General features: G+C 42.3%; 1 protein-coding gene across 1 annotated transcript in view; it reads right to left on the bottom strand.

Moving 5' to 3' along the window:
* Positions 1-218: 218 nt before the first annotated feature.
* spock1 (SPARC (osteonectin), cwcv and kazal like domains proteoglycan 1) overlaps positions 219-23,911 on the bottom strand; it is a gene marked incomplete at its 5' end in the record, with an annotated part of 96,790 nt that continues 73,097 nt past the window's right edge. The window contains 7 exons of the mRNA XM_083980257.1: positions 219-1,037; positions 2,624-2,761; positions 4,560-4,622; positions 5,554-5,775; positions 6,231-6,350; positions 18,938-19,058; positions 21,651-21,783. Of these exons, the coding sequence (XP_083836383.1) occupies positions 841-1,037; positions 2,624-2,761; positions 4,560-4,622; positions 5,554-5,775; positions 6,231-6,350; positions 18,938-19,058; positions 21,651-21,783 (994 nt within the window). The 3' untranslated portion in view covers positions 219-840. The remainder of the gene's footprint in view (positions 1,038-2,623; positions 2,762-4,559; positions 4,623-5,553; positions 5,776-6,230; positions 6,351-18,937; positions 19,059-21,650; positions 21,784-23,911) is intronic.

Here is a 23,911-nt window from a genome sequence, read left to right as displayed (position 1 = left end):
TCACTTTCTGTTTGAGATGCATAGAGCTAGACCTGGCCAAGTAAAATCTCTCTTTTACAGAAACACGATGAGAAACATGCAACAACAACGACAATACATCATTAATCTCATTGCTTCCTGGGCTTTCTGGGACATTCAAGATCAACGATTAAATAATTTACAATCCTCCATGAAATAACAGAGAGAGGGGGAGAGGGGGAGCATCTCAGAGCCTGGGAGTGTGGAGGCGATCTGTGGAAACATCGATGAACACTGGAAGGAGCCCGACAGAGCGACACAGAACACGAGAAGGAACCGCTGATTTACAAACACGGGACGGTAATCCCTGTTCTGACTTTCCTGGAGGAAACATATTTACATCCAATACATCAGCTAATGCATCTGGGCTCACAGACTGACCAGAGGCTCTGACATGGACATACAGAGATAGAGAGTGGGGATAAAGTGAAGGGAGATAGAGGGAGTAATAGAGAAAACAGAGAAGTGCCAATGTGGGAAGAGGGTAGAGATCACAGGTTTGGGGAAAGGTAGAAGCAGAATGTGGACAGCTTGAGCAGAATCTAACGGGGGCTTGACAGTTGTTGTTGAAATCTAATAGGCTCTCTGTTTCCTGTCTGAGGAAACACTTGAAAAGGAAGAGGTCGGCAAGGTTCACTGAAGAGAGAGATTTGGATATGGGACAGGGATTACAGGAGCAAGTTCTGGAGCCAAAAAATTGACTGCTGCCAAGGTAACGGGAGGTGGAGGAGGAGGAGGAGGAGACATTGGAATGGCTTCAGATCTGTGCTGAGTTAACGGAGTTTCCTGGTCGGCTGATGGCAGAAGTAAAATGAAGCGTAGCTACCAAACGTAGCCGATCTCGTCGTCCTTGTCGTCTTCCTCGTCCTCGTCGTCCTCGATGGCTCCTCTTGGGTGGATTCGGCCCCGTCTCTTCTTCTGCCGGCTGCGGACGCTCTGTGAGGGCTCCTCCTCCTGGTCGTCGAGGAGAATGACTGCGCCGCCGCTGCCGAAATCCCCTGATGTCTCCTGGTCCTCATCTGTGAGGAGGTGCACAAAAACACAGATGAACAAACAGGAACAAGATCCTCGGTTAAGAGTGTGATTGCGCCTGGTTCTGTAAGTGAAAGCAACAAGTAGCTGATTAATGAGATTATTGTCTGAGCTTGTTTTTTAATACAGGTAAGATCCTCGTGTGACTGAGCAAAACTTTCTGTTTCTGAACAGCAGCATTGAAACAGATGCGGAGCTGTCGACTCTCAATCCTCAACACAACACAACACAACAAAACATAACACAACACAACGAGTCCAGAGGTTACTTCACTAGCCCTTCTAACTGGTTCCTAGCTGAGCTCAGTTACATCAAGTTACACTTGCACACGTTACCACAAACAAACTCTCGCTCTTTGCCATGTGTGTAGAATCTTTTGCGGCTACAATGCAAATAAGTGTCATTAACTCAGCTGCAGCTGCCAAAATAGCCTATTTATACCTGGCAATGAGTGTGCTGTGATTGAGTAGCACTTTAGAGTGTTAAAATCCGTTCGGTGTCCTTGTGTTTAGATACAAGCTCGTGGAGTGCTTCTGCATTGTTTCCTCCTTGTTGTGTGCATGGCCGAGTGGGAGAAGTCCAAGCTGCTACAGCCCGAGGCCACTCAGCCAGAGTTTGACTTGAGCTTGTTAAACTAGAGACAAAGAGCTGCTGCTGTCAGTGTGTGTGTGTGTGAGTGCATGTGTGCGTGTGTGTGGTGGCCGGAGAGACAACTCATCAATATTGGAAGCTGCAATTACTGGCTTTGGACTGGACTGGCATTCAAGTGAGGCGTAATCTGTGAGTGTGAGTTGGCTGTTTGATTGGTAATCAGTATGTCTGCCTGGATTCTTTCTTGCTAATTATTGTTCTTTTTTTCCCACTATGAATCCCTCCGCCATTGATTTGCAGCAAAGTGCTCCTATTGGCTTTTTGACCACTCCCTTTGAATCTCCACCGCTGCCTTGTTAACGGCTTTTACATATCAAAGCATTTAATTATATATATTCTTTGTCTAAATGCATCCTTATGGCTGCAGCCATCAGCAGCAGTTTAAGTATTAGTCCTCTTCCACAAGTTGCAACTCAGTCACTGCTACAAATTCGTATTTATAACAAAGCGTCTGACTCTGCTCTCTGCTGACAATAGTGACAGATTTTCCTACTTGACTTGCAAGGCACTGGAGTTTCATCAACGCTACATGTGCTAAATATCTGAGGCAGATAGAATCAGACATATGACTGATGGTAAACCAGCCAGACCGGCTCCGGAGGTTTGCCTAATGTTATCTGTTTCCTAAATGATCACTGACGCGTAGATTCCACTGAAGATAAAGAGAGACGGGGCCAGATACTGAGCAAAGAAACAGAACAAACTTGCAATTAAAGAGAAGCTTTGCCACCTTGCTCATCTGCAGCGGATTATAAATGAGGAGACAAGACAGACACACAGAAGTCCACCTCAATCAAAGCGCTAATTCTGAAAGACGGTTCGACAAATGGGAGGCAACAAGGACAAACACAACACAACTGAACCCCCTGTATTGGTGTACGGTACTTGTGCGTGTGTGCATTTTACTGGGTCATTGTCTTACCGCAGTTGGGGTTGCCTTGTTTTCTAGAGCCGGCGATCTCGTTGCCATATTTGTCCACACACCAACACTGACCAGTGCTGCCATGACACTGGGTTGGTTTGAAGTATCCTTCATCAGTACAACGAGGGATGTAAGAGCCTACAAGAAACAAAGAAGAGGGAGCAGAGGAGAAGGGGAGAGTGAAGAAGAGTGGGAAAAGAAGGTTAGAGACAGAAGTGATTTGAAGTTTAAGGAGACCATCGAATCGTCAAAGGCAAGAGGCGAAGTCTGATCCCTGCTCAGCAGCGGTCACACGTACGTGTCCTGTGGCTGCAACCAAAATTCTTGTGTATTCACAGAGGGAGATCAACAATCAATTACTGCTGAGAAGGTTGCAGGACAACAACCATACATCCTGTTTAAGGGGAAGCAGTCACTTTCAATAACACACACACACACACACACACACACACACACACACACACACACACACACACACACACACACACACACACACACACACACACACACACACACACACACACACACACACACACACACACACACACACACACACGTATTTTCTGTGACTTTTATTTGACCCAGTCCAAGCTCATCTTTCAAGCCTTACTGTTGAGCTGGAACAATGAACTTTCTGCCGTCGGGGACAGGTGACACATGTACAAAATGTCAAGATGTGCTTTATCGTACGTGTGTATTTTATGTTCAGTGCCTACTCTCCCTTTCATACGGTGGCCCTGAGAGTACAATGCAACAAAACATGCAAACAGACAATCAAGCTGCAAATTCAGAAAACATCTTAACTCATTTAACAACACATGTTATGAATTCACAAAACGGTATTCACTAAAGTGAAGGGGCGTGGTTGGTAGGGGTGGGAGGAAAAAACGTTTCACACAAGTATCGCAATATTTTTTTGATGATTTTTAAATCGATTTTTTTTTCAAAAATCAATTTTTTCTTTTAGAATTTTTTTTTAATATTGTGCAATGTGCATTTGTTCACATTTTTTACATACAGAGTCCAGGTTTTGAAAAAGGGTTTAAGTTCACTTTATAATGGAGTATGTTAATTTATAGGCTCCTACAGTATTTGTGTGCAGATAAATGTTAAAATGTAGCAGTTTACCTCAGTCTATATCTCATTTTGTCAGAAAGGTTTCAGAAGCCTGTTTTTTCTATACTCTTTTATTGCTGCCTCTTTTATGCAGTCCATGCTTTTGAAAAGAGAGTAAACAAATATATTGCTGCTAAATAAATCTTAAAAACTGACTGAGTTATGTGATGTTATATTTTTTGAGGAAATATGGTTCCTGGAATAGTCTGTAGACAATCATAATCATTCAACTGTTTCACTGGTGTTAAAAATGCAGACTAAAAATCGAGAAAATCGGCAATATCGTAGAATCGCAATTGTAATCGAATTGGCATCCAAAAAAATCGTAGAAGAATCGAATCGGGAGAAAAGCATATCGTCTCAGCCCTAGTGGTTGGGACTTCAAGCTAAAAAACACTGACTAACAAGTTCACCCCAGAAGGGTTCTTCCCTTTTTTATACGTGTTACTTTTTGCCCTAATGGCAACAACAGGAGTGAGAGAGTGAGGAAGAGAGAGAGGGGGGGACTTGGACTTGTTTGCGGCTTCATGGTCACATCACACTCATGTGTGCTTCATAGTCATGCTGGAAACACTTGTAGGCCTGAATTTTGCAGCCGGTGTGTGTTTACTTGCAAGGTATTGAGCTCTAAGGACCACTCTTGTTTTGCCTGCTTGAGTGTGTGTGTGTGTGTGTGTGTGTGTGTGTGTGTGTGTGTGTGTGTGTGTGTGTGTGTGTGTGTGTGTGTGTGCGCGTGTGTGTGTGTTTTCTAGCATCCAAGGTGACCGTGTTGGTTTCTGGAACAAGAATAAATGAACAGGTGTCAATCATCCAGACTGACCTATGAGGCTCTTCCTTCGACTCTGACTCTGGATCCTGCTCTTCTCAGTTTGGCACGGCAGTCCTACAACCATAAAACACACCAAGTGGTTCAGTCATTAAAACAACTTGCAACATCATTTAAGAGAAATGTTTCTTCCTCTGTCTGACCATCTGCTTGTCTTTATGGTTACTCCATCTTCTTACCTCTCTTCAGGGAGGAGACTCTGCCTACACATTTTCTGCAGATTTTCACTCTTTGCATGAATCTATTCTTTAACCACCTAAATCCATCATTCCCTAAAAGCACTGCAGTCTTGGTCTTGCTCACTTGATTTCACACATTAAGTGCAATTTGAGCAAGCTGGACATAACTGCCAATAGCTTCCTAAATCATGCAGCACCATTACCCTTAAAGGAATTTCTAATTGTTTTACTTGGATTCTGGGGATTATAATACAGTATGATACAGTTTCCCTGTCACAGTCTTGATGGGTGAGATAGAGAGCTGCAGTGATGTTGCTACAACCCAAAAGGACAATAAAGGTCAGAAGATCACACAGGCTGTAAACAGATGCCCACAGATTCACCATAATATCTCTATCACACAATTAGAAGTGGACTGAAAATAAGCACAACAGAAATAAATGAAGAAACACTAAGGTGTAAGGTGAGGTGCAGCATAAAGTTTAAAAGTCATCTCCTAACATTTACAATAAAAAACAGCTTTAAGGTCGTCTTTTCTTTTCTTGTCCAAATATTGTTGGATTTCTGGTTTGTTTACAGCCTGTCTGATATTTTCACTGCCTGCTGTCACACTGATGTCACCATGTCCCTTGATAGTTTGGAAGGAAAATGTCAGGTAGAATTTATTTGCCAAAACTGTGAGTTTAAAATGTTCTAGCAAACTGTTTTGTGGTCACCCGTTTGTTTACGGTCACTTCACACCCTTCTTCCCTGCTCCCATTTCCAGTAACCACCGTTATTGACCGCATCTCGGCCCCTGCCCCTCCTACCATCAGGTTTCTGGAAGCAGTAACACCACTCGTTGTTCGACAGCTTGCCGTCCTTGAAGGAGTCACAGGAGTTGAAGAGGGGCTTCATGCACAGCTCGTACTTGTCCAGGTAGATGGCGCTCAGCTCTGATTGGTCAAGTAGGAGGTCAAAGTTCATGTCCAGCTTGTTGAACATCCAGCCCAGTGAGTCCTTACAGATGGGCAAGATGCTGGTGTCAAAGTCTGCAGGAGGAAGGAGACAGAGACAAAAAAGTCAGTGTAGTGAACATTTTTGAAACTACAGAACATGACCAGACCACATCACGCACTGTACATTTCTGCCTTTTTTCAAGTGCCATACTGAGATTTGTATGTGTGTGTGTGTGTGTGTGTGTGTGTGTGTGTGTGTGTGTGTGTTATAGCAGAGATGTGCTCAGACATGTTGACATTACATTCAGAACAGAGAAGGGTCGCTGTCAACATCACTGCCAACTCTCATGAGGGCTGAAAAGCATGGCTGTTCAGCAGGAAAGGGCTCCGCGTACACACACACACACACACACACACACACACACACACACACACACACACACACACACACACACACACACACACACACACACACACACACACACACACACACACACACACACACACACACACACACACACACACACAGTGTGGGGGGATGTACTCACGTCCGGTGGCGGAGTCAAAGCTGTCAGAGGATTTCAGATCTCTGTTGGCATCGAGGTGGAGAACTCCGAACCAGTCCTTCAGTCTGGCAGCCAGACTGTGAAGCTCTGTGTCAGTGCAGGCTACACACACAGACGCACACAAAAACACACAAAGACGCACACACACACACAAAAAAAATAATGAGGAGAGAGGAAGCTGTCAATCTACTGCTGTCATTAGAGAGAGAGAGAGAAGAAAAACAATTCTTTTCTTGCTCCTTATCAAACTTTCATTTCATTTCTGCTGTGTGCTTTTCCTATCTGTGTTCATTCTTTTCCTTTTCTCATCCAACTCTTCTCCTTGAGTAAATACAATGGAGCGATAACACACCCTGAATTGTCACTATCTCCTGAAAGATACCAAAGGAACCCAATCTCTCTCTCTCTCTAACACACACATACACGTACACATACACACACACCAACTAATGGACAATGGTTTGTTTGAAATCCCAAATGTCATCTTGCCCTCTAAGGAAAAATAAACTGATGTCTTGCAGTGAGAGGCCACTTAATTGCTGCATTTAATCCATGATGCTGATGAATCTTTGTCTGAGGGTTTATGCGTGGTCACTGTCCCCTGCGCGTGAAAACAAAACAAAAAAAAACAAACAGTCCAGCTGCTCTCCATTCAACTAACCAAAGAAAGCACAAACAGAACAATACATACGCCTAATTAAAAGTATAAACCAGCCTCTGCTGCTTCCTAACAAAGCCCTGCTTCCCTCAGCCCTGTGGGACTGACAGGGTATGTCGGCAATTCAAGCAGACCTCTGCCTCTGCCCGTCTCTGTCTGTCAATCTCCATCTTTCTTTCACTTCTCTCCTGCATATGATTGACACCCCCCCCCCCTCCCCCCTCCCCACTACCACCCCAACCACCCCCCTCCCCACCCCTCTATCCAGTTTCTTCTGAGAGCTTGATAATGTGCCTGAAGGACAAGAGCCATTCTCCGCCGTGCACCGAGGCTGCCAATCTAAGCCCTACAGCTTTGTCGTGGAGGATTCGAAATGCAGAAGTAGGCTGTTAACATTCCTGTGGCGCAGCAGCTGCAAAATTGAGGCAATTTCTGCAAAAACATGTGAAAGTGTCGAATGTTCAAAGAGTCACGTCTAAATACAAATCACAAGGATTTTTATCTTGTGAATAACTTCTAATTCTTGGATGTAGTGTTTGAAATCACTTGCAGGTAGATGAACTGAATCCAAATACCATCCAAGTCACACACACACACAGTGTCTTCTTCTAATAGAGAGAACAGAACAGATTGGTCCCTTTGTGAAGACCTGGATTACACTTTGCTGTCAGTGGATAAAGACGTCTGCAGCATGACATCAAAGCAGAAGTGTGTATGTGTGTGGAGTGTTAAGTAGGTATTTCCATGCTGGGCTCAGAGATGCTGTTATCGATCTTATTAGAGGACTTTGTGTTTTTGTTGAGTCATACTCAACACACACACACACACACACACACACACACACACACACACACACACACACACACACACACACACACACACACACACACGCACACACACACGCAGTAGGCTACATACAGTATTATATAGTTATAGTTTGGGATTGTGTCATTATGGAAGCTGCTATAAAACTGTGGACGCCTCAGGTAACAGACTGGAGCTGAGCACAGGACAAATAACATTTATCTGGCCGGGCGTCCATGTGACATTAAGTGTGGAATCCCAAGGAGGTATCGCTGTGTGTGTGTGTGTGTGTGTGTGTGTGTGTGTGTGTGTGTGTGTGTGTGTGTGTGTGTGTGTGTGTGTGTGTGTGTGTGTGTGTGCAATATAACCCTTCAGGACCAAACAGATAACATTTCAGACTGCCTCTCATTTCCACGGTCAGGAGCAGAGAAAGAGAGCAAAATACTAACAGCTAAACATTATCTGTCTTCACCTCCTAAACAAATATCTCCCACAGGCAGAAGTGAATCTGTTGCATGTTGCGCGTTTCTGAACACAAACATCTGGGAGGTTTTATTTCCTCAGTTCATTCATGTGACAATTCTTCACCCCGGCACCACGTTCTCCCCCCATTGTCTTTCTTTCTGTTTCCGCTCATTGTCATTTCAGTCACTCTGCTTTTGAATTCTTTTGTTGGCATCTTGCTCATTTCCCTTTATTACCTCCTCTCCCTCCTCTAACATTGTCAATTTATCACACCTGGCTCTACCTAACTCGGTTTCTTTCTTAGACTTAGAAGAGCACTTTGACACGGGCCACTCTCCTATTTCTTTCTCTTACCTAAATTGCTTTGAGTGCTTCATTTCCCATCTCGCTTCTTGCACATCCCCTACAGACTCCAAAGACTTAAGTGTTCCTGTTGTTTCCTTTGATATCTACTCCCTCTATTCTTTTCCTGGATCCTCCACTTTTTCTTCTTTTGACTCTACTGTTCACTCCATCTCTTCCTCTCAAGTCTGGTGGACCTTACACTTCGGACTCCTCTTATCTCTTCTTCTCAGTGTGACCCAAATTGTATGGGACAGCCCTGACACTTTTGTCAGTGTTAAGAGCGCTATTGTTGGGCAATGAGTCAGAAAGCTGGAAATGAAAACATTCACGCAGTCAAGGGCACAACACACAGATAAAACGGCCCGCTATAACCACTTCCCTCTCTTTCTGAGCAACATCAGGGTCAGATTGGTTTAAAGATGTCAGACATCCAACTGACATCAGTGGCTTTCTACAGGTGGTCAGCAGGATCTCGCTGTTGGTTGCGACAGAATTGGATATGATGTGGGACTCGGCGTTGCTGTTGTCAGTAGAAAACCTGATCAAGAGTCTCAGAGTCACCTTACAGGGAAGAATATTTGATTCAGACAACAAAGCTGAGTTATGTCAGAGCTAAACTCGGTAGCTTTCATTCAAAGCCTAAAGGCAGATAAACACTTGGTCAAGGTTTCTTTTTAAAGTAGTTTAGACTGATTTCCTCCATTGAAAATCTTCATAACCATGTGCAAGTCCATTCATCCAATTGGGATGGTCACTTTAAGTTATATTTCTCATATTATAAATCAACATCTTTAGATCTTTCCTTATCCTTCCTGGTCTGAAAACTATGGAGGTATACAGTACAATCAGACAGCACTGAATGAGAAGCACCCAACTTTCATCCTGGATAATTATGCTCGATCCCATAACATACATTTGATGTGCTCCTTTCTGCTCCATGAGCTCTTGCGTTACTCCAACAGTTTTTTAATAATATAATTTTAATTATATTAATCAGGCCTCTAAAAATATTCATATGGCAAAAGGTTGTGGACAACGGCATTAAAGCAGAAGTGAGTGATCCGGTCGTTTTCGCTAATGCTGCGTTCCAGGCAGGCTTTTGAAATCGTAAATTACAGCTTCAAGTCACAACTTACGACTTTGTAGCGTTCCAGGCAACCCACTCGTGTTTTTCCGACCTGTTTTACCTGTGAAAGTCACTATAACGGCCACTCGTAACTTCCGACCGGTGAACTCGTACCAGATCGAACTGGTACCACTTCACGGTCGGAAAAATACGAGTTTCCTTGAACGCACCATAACAGTCCTCGTCGCTACGTCACCACATTCACGGCGTTCCTTGGCTGCACACACAGCCCTGCATGCCGTTCTCTCTCCTCATTGGATAAAAACTGTAGGATACGATAAATGTTTTCTCCTCGACTCAGAGCAGAGCAGAGGGACTGAGAGACCCGTGTTTCAGTCCAAACACTCTATGTAAGTGATTGCTGTCGGAAGATATAACTATTTAAGACTTATATTAACACAAATATATCACTCACTTCTGCTTTAAATCAACCATTTGTCTGGCTGATCATGCAAAGTCTGTCATTATTCATGGGACAAAATGTTTCCCCATTGTTAATTAACGTTTTGTAGAAATATGCCAATGGTTAGTGTAGTAGATGTTAATTTTGCAAAGACTTTTAATTAAATTGATCATTTTCCAACTTGGAGTTATAGTTTCCGGGGCTTAATAATAATCCAGTGAGTGGACGTCGCTAACAGGATACATTATTTTTTATATGTTGGTGCAAAACAGAATCTGCAGTTACAGTTGCTGTCAAATCATAACTGGTCCAACTGGCGTTTAAAACTAAGTACAAATACTGATCAGTTCAACATGGCAACTACCTGTTACTACTCATGATTAGCTTCCTGTGCTAGAGGGAAAAAAAACTAAGATTTCCACAAAGGATAGAGAAAGGGAGTTTGTGGTTTATATGTTTCCAACAGCAAATTGAATTCTTAAATGCAGCAAAAGCTACAACAGATGATGATATAAAGTTGGCAGCAGCCAGAACACCAGCAAGCCTTTGGCTAGGAGTTTGCGTGTCAGATCTGCAGTTCCTCAAGCCAAACAGCTACTTCTTAATTGTTACAGCAGAGACACATGTGCACAGAGAGACAGAGAGAGATACTGTAGGGTGAGATTTGCCAAAGCTGATGCTGTTTGCCCCACTTCCAAGCCATCACAGACTCTATGACAGCGAACAGTTGCCTAGGATAAAGTACTAGTAGACATCCCTCCAGACAGACAGGCAGCTTACACTTAGGAGTAGCTATCGATCAGAGCCGCGGGTCAAAAAAAAAAAAACTGAATCATGGTCGGGAGTTACCTCCTTATTCTTCCGCTCCCCTCTGACCCAGTGCTTCCTTGTTTCTCATGTCTTTCATGTCTGTGAATCTGATGAATAGAAACTGGCAGCCAAAGAAAAAAAAAAACCCAAACCTCCAAACCATCCGTTCTCACAGTCTGGCTAAGACACAAATGATCTGCTGTATTTTGGGAAGTACAGCCAAACTGCATCCAGCACAAAAGATGTAATAGAAACAAGTTTTCTCTCCACCTATCTAACAAAGAAAAAAAAACACATTATAAAAAAACTCTTCACTTGGTTAATACCACAAAGAGATTTTTCTTCCCATTTGCTGTGATGACCTTCTGCTAAGAGACAAACACTAACAGAAACCAATTTGATCATTTCAGGACAAAGAAACAAGAGAGGCTACAGGAGAGCGTTTTTGTTGAGCTGCATGAAGAGGATGCCATCAATTGCAATCAGAGGAGGTTGTGAACAGCAGGGTGTAAAGAAGGTGTGTCAATGGATGCAACTATCTCTGGGCTACAATGACACTGAAATCTGAAAAATTTGATGATTCTCAAGGAAGGTCAGGAGTTTAATATGAGAAGGGACCTTTTTCTGTTATGATAGATCATATACTGAACATTGACAGAGAAAAATGAGCTCATACAGTATGTCTTTTTCAGATTATGAACCATGGTGTTGTTTTGTTGTTTTGATATTGTTAGGCAACGTCTTTATTCTTTAATTATGACAGGAGCAAAGGGAGAAATGCTGTGACAGGGGAGGGTTGGGATGAGTGGACGGATCAGTTAAAACACAGGACTTTGACACAGGAGAATGATATGTTATTGCCACATGACACTAGCATTGATGTTGTCTGTTTCAACCAGAAGCCTTCAACCAAATTAAGTATGCAATTATGAAAGAAAAAATGACAACATCATCCATCGTCTGTATGGGGCAGGTACACCCTGCACAGGTCACAGTCTGAGATATAGACACACACACACACACACACACACACACACACACACACACACACACACACACACACACACACACACACACACACACACACACACACACACACACACACACACACACACACACACACACACACACACACACACACTCATATGCACAAGGAGAACATGCAAACTCCACCCAGACAGGACCCAGCCTGGGAATCAAACCTTCTTGCAAGGGTACTGTACCTCACCACTGTGCCACCCATAAAGATTATATCAAATACTCTTCTCCTAAATACAAACAAGCTAAGTGTGATCATAGTACACAACGATTATGCTGCTCTTGGTACAGTGTGTAGCTTGTTTAGTATGTGATCACCAGTTTTCTAAAATCATGACATTGTGGAGCTAAAACAAAAATGAAAAACACCAAACGCTGCCGCATTTCATGAAAATGCATGACCTGAAATGTCTCTCAAGCAATGAAAACACCTCATTTGACAAGGCATGAAATCTTCAAACCAATAATCTGCCGTACCCTGCCACATATCAATCACTGATTCATTTCAGTGTTTGTCAGAACTGTCAGTTTCATTAACACATTCTGTCCATCTTGTGCAAACACAGATGCATCTTCTTTGTTCTCTTTGTGCTTGGCAAAAATAAAATACACAATGGTCTTGCACCCTTTGCCAGAATCTGTGGTTGTGACTGCCAGAGGGATGTGATGGAGTGCAACCTTCCTAAATTACCTATGGTGGCAATCCCTCCAGGCCTGTTCAGGTCATGAGACAAATGTGTTCTCCAGACTTCTGAATACATAACTCCAGGAGACGTTCGGCATTGAATCCCTCCACGGGTCTCCTTTATCATACTTAAATGATTAACTATGTTGGTAATGTAAAAGAGAAGGAGTGACTCTAAACCTAGACAAAGGAGAGGTGTGTGTGGTGATCACCTTGAGACATCAGGAGCGTGATCTGATCAGGTCAAGATGAAAGGCAGATGGAACGGGGGAGAGGGGAGAGGGGAGAGGGGAGGCGGCGGAGTGAGGTGACACTTCTTAACAAGGTAACAGAAGGAGAAAGAAATGGACTGAGACAGTCAGATAGGAGATATGAGAAAGATAGAAGGTCAGATTCATTAAAAAGATACAAGGGTATGTTTGATTTTCTTTGCCCCAAGCTACTGGCACCACGGACCAATCTCACTGGCGGTGAGTTAATGTTAGTCCAGATAAAGATCATAATACACTGTCTGCACGGACAGCGAGACAGGTGGAGGTAGAGGAGAGAGACAGGTACAAAGGAAGAGTGAGATAAAGAACCACTTTTAACCTGAAGACACATTATTCTTGAAAAGTGAGCGTATTTTAAAACGCATTTCTTAAATCATTTGCTAGTAGGACTTGGAGTTTGGTCAGGTTTCATTCAAGAGTCAAGAGGAGGGGGAATTACTCCTGATTATTTGCTAAACACTGCTACTTTTTCATATTCGGAGCAGTTCACCTACAACCGCATAAACAGTAGCTATACATGTATAGTTGCTTTTAAATGTGCTAATGTGTAATATTGTTTTTGTTTTGTTTTATACCTGTGAGTAATGGCGGTTTTACTGATAGCAGCAGTTAGTTGTAATTCTTTTCAATAGATGGGATGCAATGTATAGACAGCGATGCAACAGGAATTTTTTATTTAACTAGGGGAGGGGAGGCTCATTCAGCCTCTCTTTTATTTTGTCAGGAGCTTTGCAGAGAGAAAATGAAATATTGTTGTTATAAAAGAAAAAAAAAACATTGACCAAAACCAGTATTGACTCAGGCTTTTGTCAAGGAACTGAGTGATTGTTTTATATGAGAGTGACGATGTCCAATGTCACAACAGTGCTGCCTCAGGGGCGGATGACAGATCAAATTAAATCTCAGAGCCTCTGTGTCAATGTTTTAAAGTCTGTTTGCAAACAGCAGCAATGGAGTTCTGAGCACAGGATTACATGTTTATTTAAAAAAAAAATCTTAATATTTCATTAACAGAAAAATTGGCTATTTATAGATACACTATACAATGAGCCTGTAATTATTGCCTTGATGTGTTTTCTGCAGACAGCGTTTGCGTTTGCAGGATGCACTGGTGCCAAACAGTCACCAACCTGACCCCATGTCAAAGGATAAGGGAAGGGCCCCGCTCTATTTAAAGATGCATCATTTTGACTCTCTACAATGAATAAGAGAACTGAAAAAAATGCGAGAGAGAGAGACAGAAATTGGAGGTGCAACTTGAACTCTCTGCTAAATGATGGACAGAAAATAAATGAGCGACAGACAGAGATGAGAGAGTGAGGGGAGACAGTGTGGAGGGGATGTGACTGACATGTTGCCCACACTCTGAGAAAAATAAAGGTTATTAGTGCGGTTGAGGCAAAGGTACTCATATTTTGAAGCCGTCCACTCTGCCTCGTCAGATAAGAAACAATATTGGCCTCTGCCTGCACTCCAAATAAACAGTAGCCTGGACTATACAACACACACTTCTCATTCGCAGCTATCAATCAAATCCCCCGGGAGTGAACCAATGGAGAGACTGAGATCCACCATTATGAGGTGCTTGATACCCCTCTGCCTGTTCGTCCTCAATTATAAGGGCATCAAGTCTTTTCAACTTGTCAAATTGCTTTTCATTGTCTGTTCAATATTTGACACCCACTGGTATGAGCTGTACTAACTGACTAACTGTCTCATGGGTTAGTATCTCTCTAAGGTTAAGGCTTCAATGGTAGACTATTTTTATCATACTAATTCAGAAATGACACAAAAAGCCTATCTTTCAGCTGCTCCGCTGTAACTTTCACTAAAGTCAAATTATCTCTGAGCTTTAAAATAAAAGTTAACTTCTGTTGAAAGTTCTTGGTGAAAGTAAACCATCCTCCCAAACTCAAAAGTATTCCTGCCGACAATCCCATGATGAAGTGCTTCATCTTTCATTGACCTGAACGTTACATTGGTGCTACACTACACCTGTCGGGTAAATCACAGTGATTACAAAGTGTCTGATATTCTTAAAAAATAATTTCCTTCTTTTTATTCTTCTCTGCTCATAAGGAGCAGTGGTTCTCAGCCTCACACTAATCAGTGAAGTCAGAACAGACATGACACACCATCAGTGAGTCAGTGTTTGTTTTAATGTTAATCAAAGGACAGTGAGCTCAGGAGCCTCAGCAAAGTCATTACAACAGCAGTGAGAACATGATGGTACAGTAGATATGAATGTCTAACAAACTCTCTATAAACCTCTATATGATTACTTTAGATTGGTTTAAATGACCAAGCTCATTTCCACTTTAATTAGCTATACTTTTGCCTGTCCATTGTATGTCTCCTGGTGTCAACTCACCATGACACTGACCTCATCTGAACGCTGCACAGATGAGCTGCCACACAGATACACACCCACACCCACACCCACACACACACACACACACACACACACACACACACACACACACACACACACACACACACACACACACACACACACACACACACACACACACACACACACACACACACACACACACACACGCACACACACGGGTTCTTGCTTTTATTCTCCAAGCCCCGCTCTTCTGGTTCATATGACTTCCACAACAAATAACTATGATAATAAAAAATAAAACTAACAAATCTCTTGATTTTGCTTTACTGAGATGGCATTTCATGAGCTGACTGAGAACACAATTTCAAATCTGAACTCTCTTGTTTCAGACAAGTTTGAACTTTCCAGACAGTTAATATGAAACCTGTGTGCTTATATCTTGAAACAATATTTTCTCCATGAGAAATGTGCACTTACTGTATCAGTGTCCCAACTGGTCTTTGCCCTGGTTATTGTGATATTGTAATGTTACAGTTTTTCTCAGTCGCTTTGGTACATTTCTCACATCTATTAACATCTGCACAACAGTGACGTGTGTCACTTACTCAAAATGGATAGTCCATTCCTCAAAAAGCAAGTATTCATGTCAATGAAACTGTCAGTATCATCAAAATGAAAAGTCCTAAAACCATTGTTTATGAACAAGATACTCAAATGGCTTTGTCATGTTTCCATTATGACAGTTTACTCTCTAAGTGTTTTCTAATGCAAAAAGATCTTGCTGACAAATGCTCAAGGCAGCACTATACACTACTTTTACAGCCATTTGAAAACTATAGTAAAGGTACACATTACTGTATTTAGTGTACATTTAGTGTATACAATACATATAACTGAACATACTGAGTACTGTAAATCATTACTGCACATCCACATATTTTCATCTGTCGATTGTACCGATTGAAACAGATTCAATATTCCCAAAGATATCCTCATCCTCCCTTTGTATCTCTCTCAACCTTAGGACATTGTTTGCAATCACCATTGCACAAATGACTTCCTCTTGTTGCAGAGTAAAAAGGTCCCTCTTCCACCTCTGTGAGGTTGTCTTGCAATCCTATGTGGTGCAGAGTAAAATTACAGTAATACAGTAAACATGAGCTATACTGCATTACAGTAACCCATATTACTGTAATCGTGTACAATAAAAGTGCTTCCAACTTGTAAAATGCTGCTGTACTGTAAATATGGCAAATCTGTACTGTAAGTACAGTAGGTAGGTTGCTGTAATACACTACAGTAAATCTGTTCCGTAGTAAAGCTCAAGGGTCTAAATGTAAAATGTAAAAAGTCATTGTCCCACTGTAAGCTTAATGTAAGTTTAATTGTTCAGTGCTGAATTACTTTCCAATACTATACATACCTGTTCTTCCTATGAAATGTTTGAATAATTGAATTTACAGTGGTTCTCCCAACATTTACAATTTTCCTGACAGATTTTGACAACTAGTTCAACAATTTTGTATGTAATGACTCAATCAATGCAATGAGGACTATTAGTTTTATAGGGAATGACTATTTAGCATGCATAAGTATAGTTCATTTTGACTGACATGACATAAGCAAGATGTTTTAAAACAGCAAAGAATTGTATGAAAGCAAAACTAAATGTTGTGGAGGTTGAACTAATAGTTATGAGAACTTTAATTCTGATCTGAGAAATGCACCAAAGCAACTGAAAAAAACTGTAAAAATAAACATATCTGTTTCTCGTCTTATCCCTGCAGATTTATTTGGATGGTGTCCACTCCATCTGATATTCATGAGGTCCACTGTGTAAGCAGCGTTTCCACAAACACCACTGATTACTGTATGTGACTTATGTAACTCATGAAACCTGAACAGAGATATTTTCCAGCCTGGCATGGATGTTGGCGCCCTGTTTGAACCTGTGGCGATCAGTAAACACACAGGAGTGATCACACATGATGAACTGCTGCAATCCTTTGACTGTTACCATAGGAACTCAATCTGACACACGCATAGTGTTTTCCTCACCTACTGCCATCTCCATCTGTCAGCCGTTTTGTGTTGCTGATCTAATGAGAGACTCTATCACGCTGGAAGACGAGAAGCTCACACTTCACTCGTCCCGACTACCTCTGAACACAGTTATCTCACTGACGGCCTGTGGACAGACTGTACTGAAACACAGTACGGTGACAGAGAGGAAGACTTCAATCACACAAAGAGAGAGGTTTAAACTGAGCAGAATCCAAGCAGAGCCAGATAAAGAACATAAGTGTAACTCTGCATTTTGATACTGTCCAAGATCTGGAAATAGATTTCCATGCTCTTCACACATTCTCCTCCATTTTACTCCCTCAGCCAAGTTCTCAGCAGACCAAACACATAATTATAGTTTCTATTGAGAAGCGGTACAGGATAATTAATTAGACAAGTTGGTCAAACATTTCTCCACTACGACACCGTTTGCTGTTCCCTCCATCATTCAGCCTTACACTAATGAAGGATAGTGTAGGATAACGAGAGAGAGCCATCATTACATAATTAGCAGGCACTTTACTTTTGTATTAAACATGCTTGATGATCCTTGGGACCTTTATAAATGCCTCCTAATCAGAGAGTGATTAGGAAATACCTGAGGGCAAAGAGTGTGATTAGATAGATAGATAGATAGATAGATAGATAGATAGATAGATAGATAGATAGATAGATAGATAGATAGATAGATAGATAGATAGATAGATAGATAGATAGATAGATAGATAGATAGATAGATAGATAGATAGATAGATAGATAGATAGATAGATAGATGCAAAAACACACACACAAAGTAAAACCATCTCACTACTCCCCCGTTTGGGGGAGAGGAAGCCTGTAACGATAACAATCCATCCTTTTCTCTGCTGCTTTCCTTTAGATTGCATTTCTCCTCCAGAATCTCTCCATCCATCTGCAGAAATCCTATTTTCATGACAAACAATAAGACACACACACTCACTCCATCACTGCCGCCAGTAGCTGTCAGAGAACGGGTTGGGGAGGAGGGGGAGGGGTTTCGGGTAGTGGGGGTTTGGTGATGGGATGGGAATGGAAGAAAATAACACGAGTAAGGAGAGAGGTGACAGGAAAGGAATGGAAACACTGTGAATCACCAGAGAATTTGAGAGATTACCAGTGAAAGGTTTTTTTTGCCTCTCTCTCTCTCTCTGTGTAACTGTGTGAGAGTTATAGTGGTGTGTTTCTGGGGCATCCAGCCGAACTTGAAAGTGGCTCAGATACAGATAAACTTCTCTCTCTCTGCACATTCATCTCTTTGTCTATCCATTTCCTTCCAACAGTCTCCCCATATAAGCATGTGCAGAGAAACATCCATCCATGCTGTATCGTACACACACACACACACACACACACACACACACACACACACACACACACACACACACACACACACACACACACACACACACACACACACATCAGTAAAAGATGAAGGACGAGGTTGACTGGGCCAACTTTAACTTAAGCTTTATATTAAATCACTGTCAAGCTCAGTTGAAATGACTAACTTTGTTACAAATGAAATTCACAGATGTGGTTGTGTGTTTGCAGCTGCAGTGGGAGGATTGGGAGCCAGCCGGAGAGAAATCAGTGGGTTGCTCACAAGTTTATTTATCTGAACCGAAGCTTTCGTAGCATACTCACCGGCCTTCTCGGCCTTGTGTGGTGGATTGCTGAGCTCCAGACCAGGCAGACAGGGACACAGGCCATCACATTTTACTGAGATTGTCTTTCCAGAGAGGCAGCTCTGGAACTCCAGCTTACACTGTGAAGAAGAAGAAGGACAGGAAGTTAATGGAGGCTTTATTTCACAGTCTCAAGGGCTTCACTGAATCTATTATCTTGCAGCTCACTAAAAGTAGAACTACTTCCCAGAAAGCACCCAATGACCAGGGGTGACAGGTGTAATGAAGAGTTTCTGTTGCACCAGTTTTGACTACTCTTATTCAAAATGTTCCTTCATGTACTGTAAGCAGTGCATTCACTTGGTTCCACTTTAAAAGAAATAAAACTATAGTCGTGCAAAGACAGAGGGATCACCAATTCATGACCCTCTTTATCCAGGATGTATAACTGAGTTGTTACAGGTACTGTATGTGATTCCAACCAAACCAAAACTTTGATAATCAAACGTTTCTTTGTCAAGCTGATTAAAGAAAAGATCTGCTGAGACAGGACTGGTCATTAATCTACGATGAGCAGATTTGTCCATTAGGCAGCCATGTAGACACACCATTAGACACAGAGATGGCCAGCGATTCTCTATTATTCACTGCAGTACAAACCTAATGCAATGCAAAAAGCAAGATGGACTACTTCAGAATGTAATTTAACAGTATAAATCTCATTTCAGGTAAGTGAGGGGTAAGAAATTGTTTGGACTAGTTGGGTGAGAAAAAAATCCAATTACAAGATCCTTTCAAGAGGAATAATGAAAACTGAGATGAGTTATGTAAATTCTGTTTGCGAGATGATGACGACAGGTTTTGTCAGGGTGAGACCATGACTGTGCATAAGTATCTATACACGTATCATACCACACACAGGCACCAGCACCTCCATTTTCCTTATTCTAATTCAAATCCATCACTTCCTCCCTGTCACCTCTTTGATAGCGCTGCTAATGTTAAAATTTGTTGACAAAGAAACAGCGCTCTGTCCTGTTCTTGACTTATTGAATTTGTGGTCTGGGAGGGAGAGAGAGCGGAGAGAGAAAGAGAGCAAGAGAGGAAGACAGAGATAGAGAGATAGAGAGAGAGAGAGGGAGAGAGGGAGAAAGAGGGAGAGAAAGACCAGTAAATGGATGACCTCCCCCAGTCACTGTCAGCACACCGAGAGGCCCCATGAATCTTTATGTTTGTCTCTCTCTAGGGGTTAATGTGGTTTTGATGAAACAGTGCTTTAACACCTGACTTGGTGAAGTAAAATGAGGAGAGGAGAGGAGAAGAGAGGAGAGGAGAGGAGAGGAGAGGAGAGGAGAGGAGAGGAGAGGAGAGGAGAGGAGAGGAGAGGAGAGGAGAGGAGAGGAGAGGAGAGGAGAGGAGAGGAGAGGAGAGGAGGGATGATTTAAGAGGAGGGAAGTAATGGACTTAACTTAGTGGGCTGAAGCCTCTCAGGAGATAAGAGCACTGTCCTCTTAATAGGATATTGAGTGTGTGTGTGTGAGTGAGCAAGAGTGTGTGTGTGGTTACGATGAGGGAGGCATGTAATGTAATAATAAAACATGAATAAGCTTGAGACCAGCAGCTCACTGGTGAGCAGAGTTTAAGTTGGGCCACAGGGACCCATCACTCCACCAGCTAACTGAACCCCTCCAACAAAATTACCGCAGAGAGCAGAGGGACCCCCCGCCCTCCTCCTCCTCCTCCTTTTGTTCTTCCTCTTGTTTCCCTTTCCACACCTCTCCTCTCTCAGCACAGCCTCAGCTTGCAGATACAGTAGGTTATTAGAGAGAGAGCCAATGTGCTGACTTCCCACTGAAGCTCCCACTCTCGGGTTGCTGCACACTTCTTGCTTTGAGGTAAACTACACAGTATCACACAAAAGTCTGGATGCCCATCTATTTACTGCAGAACTGGGCCACCAGAGCTGATGTGTGGTTGTAGCTGCAATAAGCTTAATGGCAAAGAAAACAGGTTTGCCTCTTTCAGATCTTTCCTCGTATTGATTCTGTCTCCTCAGACACTATTAAATCCCTGACTGAAATGGTGCAATTAATAAATAAAACAGAACAAATGGTCAACAGTCTGTGAGTGTCCTGAAAGCTCGTAGCCTTCTCTACTCCTCCAATATTCTTGTCACAAAAACTTTGATTCAGCAGTGGAAGACGCTCAAGAGATGTCTTATATCACCCATTTGAATAAGCATCCTGTGTATTGGGTTGGGCTTCGTCCCCGGCAACCAAAAGGCTGAACATGGCGACAATAAGATATGAATGTGGAGGTCAATAAAATTCCACAGTCTCTTCCACCTGATTTCACCCTTCACAACCAGCACAGTCAGTCTGATCTTCCTTTTGTTCATTTCTTTCTCAACTAATCACCAAGGTCAAACCTCGCCTTTCTTTGCTCCTCTGTAATGACATTGTGATTTTTGTGCGATTCAATGTCTCTGAGAGTGAGTGGCTGGAGCTAAAGCTAGAGAGTCAGATGGAAAATGATGGTAGTTGAAGAGCCTTCTCAAATCTAAAATCACAGCTTTAAGCTGGTGGAGGGACCTTGAATAGCTGATTCTGTTCTCAGCCATTTATCCAGCTGTGATCAATACATGGGGGAGGGTACATTTATGTTTAATATCATACAAGGTTGACAGTGAATGTGAAATTTAAAGAAAGATACATGGGAAAGAGGCATCTCACCTTGGAGGAGTAAGTGTGCCCATCAGATCCACACACAGGAGTTGTTTGGAGGGATGAGCAGGGCCTACATTTCCCATGAGGACTAGCTTCAAGCCTCTGCTTGTGGCCCACGCTGCCTTTCCTGGGTTTCACACTGAGGAAGAAGGAAACAGAGAGGAAGAACTTCTCAGTTTCAGAGAGTCATGAATCTGACACGCATCTGTAAAACAACAAAGACGTCTCCTAAACATACTGTAGGCCTACAGTACATGAACAAAAAATCTGCATAGTGTCTGTGTGTAATACAGTGCAAACATTGCGGTCATAAATCGCCATGCAAGAGAAACTTGACTCATAACTTTCCAGGCAGGAATATTCTCCACACTAATAGAATCAGTTTTCTACTGAGCAGAAAGTTTGAGAAGTGTCTCTGGTTCTCAGGGTCAGCTGAAGCAGAGCGAGTCCTGATTGGTCCACCGTGGCCTTTTCAATAACCAGTGTAATTACGTTTGATCCAAATCTCGTAGCAATTTTCTATCTAAGTGCTCTCACTGAACACCCTGCCGCCTCCTGATCCATCGAGCAGAGATGGAATTAGAGCCAGAGAGACTCTCTACAGAGGAACGAATGTGATGACAACAAATGGTGCGAAGTGAACATCAACTACAGAAGTGATCAGGTGGAGGTGTCACAGTCATAAGTACAACCTGCCTCAGCTAGACTATCTCTGCACACGTGAATATGAAACAGGAGCATGAAGGGAAAGCAGAACTCCAACATCTATTATTTCAATGAGAGACTAACTCTTCAGGCAGACGTCTGCATTCATCTGTTGCACAATGCTGATGTGCTCTTGACTACTATAAGTAGGACTAGTTTGTCTAGAATTCTGGGTAAATTTATTCCTGCACATTTAACCAATTTAATAACTACTTTGTTCAGTCTAGACACATTCTACAAAATTTAACAATTGCAAGGACATATTACGGAAAAGTCTGAGCTAATAAAAACTGGTAGGATAAAATCAGCGCAGTGCAGAATTTTGGCAGAGCTGAGTTGCTACGGCTTTGTAATGTGGCCAGTCTCATTAGGTTAAGGGCAGATTCTTTGGTAAAACTATAGGCTAACTGTCTGACTTGCATTAGACTTATTGAAGAGAACAGTTTATACTGACTGTTGTGGAGGCAAAACTTAGATAACATAAATATATTAGACCAAAGTCAAATAGATTATCCCATCAGATGAAGTAAGAGTTCATCTTTAGTCTCTTGGGTGACATGTACATTTGGTGAAACAACTACATTCAAATCCCAGGCAGCAAATCCTCAGCCACTTTCTTGTTTCTTTAGTGTGTCACGCTTGTCGACTGAGCCACAGTGATTGCCACTGCAGATTAGACATGCACGCTGCACTGATAAACAAAACAGCGCTGGCAGACAGGGCAGGACGGAGCAAGATGGAATTTGTGGCTTGATACCCATTGTTTGAGATACTTGCCCTCATCTCCCTCCTAATCAAACCCAATGCTTCTCATCCTCTCCGATCAAGCTCTCTTTGCATAAATGCGGCAAAGCACAACACTGTGTTCAAGTTATTAGCGTGATTTGAAAGGAGGGATTTTCATGGCCGGGGAAATTAGGGTATGCGTCGAAAATATTCCCTGACAGAAACAGCTAGAGAGAGCGGAGTTGAAAGACAGTCTATGGACATATAAACCTCCAACGGGAGCAGGAAAGTCACCTCTCTCGTCCTCATATATAACACTGTACTTCAGCCCCCTGCTGAGAGCTTGCATGTTACTCTAATCTTGAAAGGCTCTGATTTGACGTTTACTACAGCCCCCTCACAGCAGGAGCGCACAATTAACAGGGCGAACCTCCATAAAAGTTTGTGAATTATAGCTTGCTGTTAATTTAAATGTACAAGCCTGCAGCCAAACGTTATCAAGCAATAAGCGGAGTCCAGGGTGTGTAAAACTACATCCTATTCATATTAAAGAAGCAACTCTGTGTGGGGGTTCTGTTACCTTATCTAGCCCCGCCCACTTGACCAGTTTCCAGCTCAAATGCTTTTATGATTTTTATGACGCTAATTCGTCAACTCTATCTAATTTATAATAATTACAAAATGCTACTACCAAAAGGGTATGTAGCAGAAGTTGAATAGTGACAGCCAGGTTGCCACATATTTAAGTGAATATGCTGCACTGTAATCTACATTAATTGTGTTGCACAGTATCTATTTTCAGATTCCCCAAGAACACAATTTGGATTCATCCTCTT

This window comes from Trachurus trachurus (assembly GCF_905171665.1).
Source record: "Trachurus trachurus genome assembly, chromosome: 10".
NCBI classification, from domain to species: Eukaryota; Metazoa; Chordata; class Actinopteri; order Carangiformes; family Carangidae; genus Trachurus; species Trachurus trachurus.
The sequence above is the reverse complement of the archived record's forward strand: the minus strand, read 5'-3'. Positions and strand labels throughout refer to the sequence as shown.